The 6318-nt window shown below is 63.9% G+C and overlaps 2 protein-coding genes across 2 annotated transcripts in view; one reads left to right on the forward strand and one right to left on the reverse strand.

Annotated features, from left to right (window-relative positions):
• F751_4517 (Growth hormone-regulated TBC protein 1-A) overlaps positions 1–571 on the forward strand; it is a gene marked incomplete at both ends in the record, with an annotated part of 2337 nt that extends 1766 nt beyond the window's left edge. The window contains 2 exons of the mRNA XM_011401912.1: positions 45–85; positions 293–571. Of these exons, the coding sequence (XP_011400214.1) occupies positions 45–85; positions 293–571 (320 nt within the window). The remainder of the gene's footprint in view (positions 1–44; positions 86–292) is intronic.
• A 313-nt stretch (positions 572–884) lies between these two features.
• F751_4518 (Chaperone protein dnaJ 10) lies at positions 885–4912 on the reverse strand (the record flags this gene model as incomplete). Its single annotated transcript, XM_011401913.1, has 9 exons — positions 885–1178; positions 1594–1663; positions 1771–1838; positions 2916–3046; positions 3328–3535; positions 3747–3858; positions 4028–4431; positions 4619–4669; positions 4817–4912. 9 exons carry the CDS (start codon positions 4910–4912, stop codon positions 885–887), a joined length of 1434 nt encoding a protein of 477 aa, XP_011400215.1.
• Positions 4913–6318: the final 1406 nt, after the last annotated feature.

Genomic DNA, 6318 nt, shown 5'->3' on the forward strand with positions numbered 1-6318 from the left:
CCCCAACCCCCCCCCCCCCCCAACCAAACATACCCGACTCCCAGACACGACAGCCCGCGTCTTCGACTGCCTGATGGTGGAGGGCGTCAAGGTGCTGCACCGCGTGGCGCTCGCGCTGTGCACGCTGCACTCCAGCGCCGTGCTGGCCTGCGTGGGCGACCGCGCCGCGCCGGCGGTGCTGCGCTGGCGCGTGGCGCACACGACCGACGCGGACGCGCTGGTGCGCTGCGCCTTCCGTGGCGTGGGCACGCTGACGCGCGCGGGGCTGCTGACTTTGCGCGCCGCCCAGCAGCGCGACATGCACGCCGCGGAGGCCAGCGCCGCCGCGCGCCTGGCGCGCCTGGTGGCCCGCAAGGCGCCGTCGGAGGGCGCGGGCGACGCGCGCTCCGCGGCCAGCGCCGCGACCTCCTCCTGCGCTACGCCCCCGACCTCCGCCGACTCGGCGGGGACTGCGGGGGCGGCGGAGGGCGCCTCCCCGCGTCGGACCCAGGCCGCGGCCCTGCGCCTGCTCCTGGCCCGGCCCCAGCTGGTCACCAGGCTGGCGGCCTCGGTGCAGGGCGCCAGGGGGTGACGGAGGAGGGCAAGGACGAGCTCGCACGCCACGGGAGCGTGGTGATAGCTTGATCTGATTAGCAATCAGGGTTGCTGGATGGCTTGGCAATCCGAGCTGAGGAGTCGAGAGGATGCATGCATGTGTGGAGGTTTTTCATGAATCTATGATGAAGATGCGATGATAATCAGGAGATTCCCGTGGAGTGTGATGGTGGGCATGAGCAGCCCCATATCTGTAACAGCAAGGAGTTCGGGCTGGGGGTTCAGCAAGGGGATGTGGACTCTCAGGGCGACAAGTCAGGGTTGCCCAGGCGCCACTCCGAGGAGCGCCTCTAGCCCCTGGCAGGCTCCTGCTCGAATATCTCTGCCACGCGGATGGGCATGACCTCGATGGGCCTGTCCCGCTCGCCGGCATAGGTCCTGAACTCCGCGGCGGCACCCGCGGCCGCAAAGCTCACCACGATTCGGGGGTGGTGGGCGGCGCCGCCCAGCAGGTGACCCACCCGCGTCGCGTATCCACGCTGAGGGTGCGGAGCCGGGAGGTCGTAGTTTATCAGCAGAGAGGCACCGCAGGGCGCCGCCTCGCGCGGCACCAGCCGCAGCGCCGCGTCGGTGGTCGCCAGGATCTGAGGAGTAAGGGGTGGAGGCTGGCGCCACATGAACGGGCCCCGAGGGCACGGAGGGGGCATGCAAGGAGCACCCCAAGCGGGTGCATGGCACAAATTAAAGGTGGTTCCTCACGTCTATGCTGGGCGGCTCCAGTGGAGGGGGTGCACGCTCGTCCCCACCCCCCTGGTCACGCGCTTGTGCGGACGGCGGATGCGGGGCGGCTGCGGCTGGGTCTCTTGTGCGCCCTGAGCACGCTTTGAAGCGCCACACCACAGCCAGGGCCTCAGCCTCGGAGAGGTTGGAATGCTGCGGGGCGGGGGACGAGCAACTCTGCCTTACTTCTTATTGCCTGGAGCATGCCCATCGTTTTTAAGGCTGGCAACCTGCCAGTAGTGGTTCCAACTCCACAAAATGTCCCCAACCTTTTCGCACCAGGCAGTGGAGGCGCACATTCTGCACGCTGAGGCAGGCGGCGCATACAGCGTCGAGGGGGTCTCTGGATCTGCGATGGAGGGGTCGAAGGGAGGAAATTTTCTGTGGCTGGATATGCGCGGAGTGCTTCGCGCCCAACGTTTCATGGGGCATGGGGAAGGTCGCCTCCCCGCTCACCCACAAGCCACACTCAGGCTGAGGGGAGCCGAGGGCAGCAGTGCTCGCAGGAGGTCGATCAGAGTTGGCTGGAGTGGATCAAGTGGACAAGAGGGTGAGAGGATTGCAGTAGACACATTCTAAACCCACGTGCAAAGGGACTTGGCATCTACAGCTTACCAACTTGGCATCCAGTGTTCCGACGGCAACATAGTACTGTCGTATGCCGTGCGATGCCCCCTTGCCCTCCATGGACTCTCGTATAGATTAGGAACTGTGAAGGAGGAATATATTATCCCTGTGTGGATCGATGTGTACACGCTGGATCATTTGCCATTTTCGTATCGGTCCGTATGAAATGCGCGTCATGCACGAACTGGCAACCAGCATCGATGCGTGCAACCCCTCCGTAGGCCCAAATCTGGATCTCATTGTCATGAATAACATAAAAGCGAAATACAGACCGCAACCGGAAGTGTCCTGGCATGCGTCCGCGGTAGTCTCACGCCAATAAAATGGCGCGCGACTGGAAGAGCATTGCCACGGTCACTGCCTTCCTTGGGGTCACGCTTGCAGCGCTGTACCCTGTTGCCGTGGTCCCGCTTATCTCGGAGCGTAGAATGACCGAACCTCCGGCTCCAGGTTTCCGCAAGGGCGGCATGTGGAAGCAAATGGATCGCCCTTGACAGTTCAGGTTGGGTTGCTGGCGTGCGCTGTCAGACTGCACTGTGATCCCCTCGCTGCACAGTATATGCTCTGGGCTGAGCTGTATCTGTAACAATGCACAATAACATGGGTCGAATCCGGGAATGGGTAATCTACCATGGCAAAGGTTACTCCAACTGAGAATCTCAAGCAATCCTGTCAATACTCCCATCCTTTGGCACAGGATACTCGTGCAGTGGACAGCAATAACCGCGGCTGGGCCCTGGCACAGCCTCTGCCATCGTTGGGGGCTTTATAACCGCACAACGCACCCCTCACGGCTGGAAGGTGGGGCTGTTGGCGGCGGCGCCCGGCCCGGCAGTGGTCGCAGCCGCCCCCGCAGCAAACCCGGCAGAGTGCATGCCGGCCTGCGCGGGATTGGACCACCCTCCCGCCGGTGGCTGTGCAGCTGCCGCCGCCGCTGCGGCGGGCGCCGGGCCCTGCCCGCCCTCCGTCTTTACCCCGGGGAAGGTCTGGCTCAGCACGCGGCGCGGCCCCGTAGCCAGGGCTGCGGCGGCCGCCACCGACTGGTACACCTTGCCGATGCGCTTGAGGGCCAGCGCCCGCTCGGCCAGCTCAGACTTGGGCACGCCTGCGCGTGTGGGCAAATGAGATCAGGGCATGATCTTGTTGGAAGCGACTACTGTATACATCAGCAATGCAGGGTTAGAATTGCAGGGGGCCGTGACTGGGGCAGAGGGGAGAGTAGCAGCAGTGTGCATGCCATCACGTGGGCCGTCGGCAGGGTGTTGCCGTGGCATCGCCAGGGGCGCCAGGCCAAGTCCATGGGGCCCTTTCGTGACAGTGACCCCTTCAGGCCCCCACAGGTATACTTCCTGCATCCAGCCCCTCTCCCCGCCAACCCAGCCGCACCGGCGTCGTTCAGGACGGCGACACAGACGGCCTCCAGCGTCTTCTCGATGTCCAGCACGTTCACCTTCCAGAGCGCTGCCAGGGTCTTCTCGGCATGCCCCACCATCAGTGCTTCGGCGTCCTGCTGGCTAATGGCCCCCGAGTTCAGCTGCTTCTGCAGCTCCTGCCCGATGCTGACCAGGCTCACCGCCCCCGACACCGCATTGTACTGTGGACAGGGGGTGGAGATGGGCAGGGGGGTGTAAGGGCGTGGAACTTAGGCTGTGCGAAAGAGCCGAGGAGCTCCAGCACAGCTGTCTAATGCCAGCCATGTCTCTCCCACTGGCACAGCCTGATGGTGCTGTGTGCAAGATCTGCTCACTCCCTTCCATCGTCTACTAGCCTCAGCAACACAACAATTCACCGGCAACCCTGCGCACGGTGGTCTTGGTGCCGTGCCCCATCCCACGCAGAGACTCCCAGACAAAGCCCACGCCCAGGGTCTTCAGGTTCTTGCCCGCCTCTCGTGCGCCGATGCGGCTGTACATATACCTGTGTGGTTGTGAGAAGGAGTGCTTGGGGGTTGGGGTACCACCATGCGATGTGTGTCACCTACCTGCCTTGCGGGTCTCGACAGCTGAGTCGGCCGCCCAGGGAAGGACCCCGCCCACATGCAACGTGCGTGAAGCCAGGTCCCCATTCTTCCCCCAGCCCGCCTCACCCGATGGTGGTCAGCATCTCGGGCCCAAAGTTGAACTTGACCAGGTCGGCGGCCTCCCGCCCCGCCCGCTCCAGGGTCGCAGGCTTGGTGGCCCCCTGGTAGGTCCGCAGCCGGGCGGCCAGGTGCTCCGTCAGCTCCTTCACGCGCTGACGCTGCGCCTCGGCCATCTTGGCCGACAGCTGCTGCTGCGTGAGGGGCTGGCCGCTGGCGTCCGCCGCAATGGAGGCGGCGGTGGCCAGCTGCAGCTGGCCGACGTACTCCTCAAAGGCGTCGGAGCCAAAGAGGACCCCAAACAGGACGGAGGGGTCCATGAGGGGGGTGTCGGACAGGCCGCCGGCGCCCAGGCGGTCGTAGATCTCGCGCTTTTGGGGGTCGGAGAGCACCTGGTATGCGGTGCCCAGCTCCTGGGACGGGACAAGGGGGAACGGTTCGAGGACGGGGAAAGACGCTCTCTTTGATGAAAGCAGTCCGACCCCAGTGCTGATTGTCCTAGATGACCAGGATGCATACACAGCATGGCCTGGTAGGTCATACCCGCTTGTAACCATCCTGCAACATCCTCATACCACAGCACACTGTATACTTCCACACCTCGAACTCTCGGTTGGCATTGGGGTCGTTCGGGCGCTTGTCTGGGTGCACCTGATACGGGAATTCGGCATGATGGAAGGGTTCATAGGGGGGTCTCAAGGATGGCCCAGTGCCAGACGCAGCGGACCCTCAAGGGCGACGCCGGAGCACCCTCTGGGTCAATTATTCGAGCTCATTGTCACACCAGCGCATGTGTACCTTGCGGGCCCTCAAGTAGTAGGCCTTCTTGATTTGTTCGGGAGTGGCATCCACCGAAATCTGCAGCACATCGTAGTAGACAGTCTCCTTCACCATCCTGTGACACCTGTGGAGCGAGTGGATGCAAAGTTTATCTTGAAGCCGTGTTGATGTCGACAGTGGAGATAGGAACTGCTTGGGTGTCTCCGAAAGGAGTAACTGGGCTGCAGCAGACTCCAGTCTCGGTACCGACGACGCTTCACCGACTTGCCTTGCCGTACAGCTCAATACTCCGTTATATCTTGTTTTCACTTTGATTGAGACTTCTGACCAAAGGGTCGAGGATCCAGGAAGACCATCTTTGCAAAGGTACTTCTGCGCGCAACACGGTTAATTTCGGGCGGGACCTGTCGAAGCTGGAAGCTGCTCCTGCTTAAGGTCGTCATACAGGTGACAGCTGGGCACCCCGCCACAATGTCATCCAGTCAGACATATAACCTCAGGTGACATAAAGTCGCAGTGATGAGGCGGGGCATCTGCAGGCCCGCCCCCCGCCCCCTGCAACCTCTTCCTAAGAGGTGCAGGACTGGGCGTGGATCGAGGCGTGCCATGCCTCTGAGCCCAGAGGACCCCTGGGGCGAGGAGGGCGTCAAACTGGCGTGATATTCTCGTCTCAGGGGAGGCGGCATGGCCTGGGCTGGGCCGAGAGCCAGGGTCCTCGGAATCGGCAGCTTCCCGCTGCTGGCCACGAAAACACTCTACTGTCTGCTCCTGCCGCGCGCCGGCCTCTGGCATGCTGGTCTCTCCTCTGCCAGGCAGTCTGGTACTCTGAAGAGGCATATTGCCGGCCGGCGGCGTCACCAGGTCGACGAAACCTGGCGCCGGCACGCCTGATAGGGAGATGAAGGGCCGCGCCGGCGTGCTGGCACGGGGTTTTCGCCCTCTCCTCTTCGGTACATCCGCTCCTGCATACTGTGGGGGTCGAAGCTCCACAGCGAGGGGAGGAGACGCCATACCTGGTGCCGTTTGGGGCGCCGGCGCTCCCTCTACCGCCCGCTCCGCCTCCCCCATGGCGAGCTTGCGTGGCCGACCCCGGGGTCTGGCCGCCGGGGCAGCGCTCGGCGAGGCGCTAGGGTGCGACGCCGGCGAGGCCAGAGGGGAGGCCTTCTGCGCCTTTGATGCCGCCGCCCTGCCGGCAGCCCGCCTCCTGGCTGCCGGGGACGACTTGGTGCGGGCCCCTTGATGCTGCACCCACCCCGCGTTCCGGGCGTCCCGCAACACCTCCCGCCACGTCACCCGTGCCTCGCACGTCGGGCAGCTGCCCTGCGAAGGGAGGGTGCCGCCTTCCTGCACGAGTGTCGAGGGGTGTCTTGAGCCGTGAGGTCGCGCACTGCATGCTGGGCCAGGCATGAGCTGCGCAATTTCATACCTCAGTATGTGTTCAAAATGAACCAAGGGGGGGCGGCCCTTCCTCCCCACCCGTAGCATCCACCACTCCCCCCCCCCCATCCCCCCCCGCCCCC

Source organism: Auxenochlorella protothecoides (assembly GCF_000733215.1).
Source record: "Auxenochlorella protothecoides strain 0710 unplaced genomic scaffold scaffold53, whole genome shotgun sequence".
NCBI lineage: Eukaryota > Viridiplantae > Chlorophyta > Trebouxiophyceae > Chlorellales > Chlorellaceae > Auxenochlorella > Auxenochlorella protothecoides.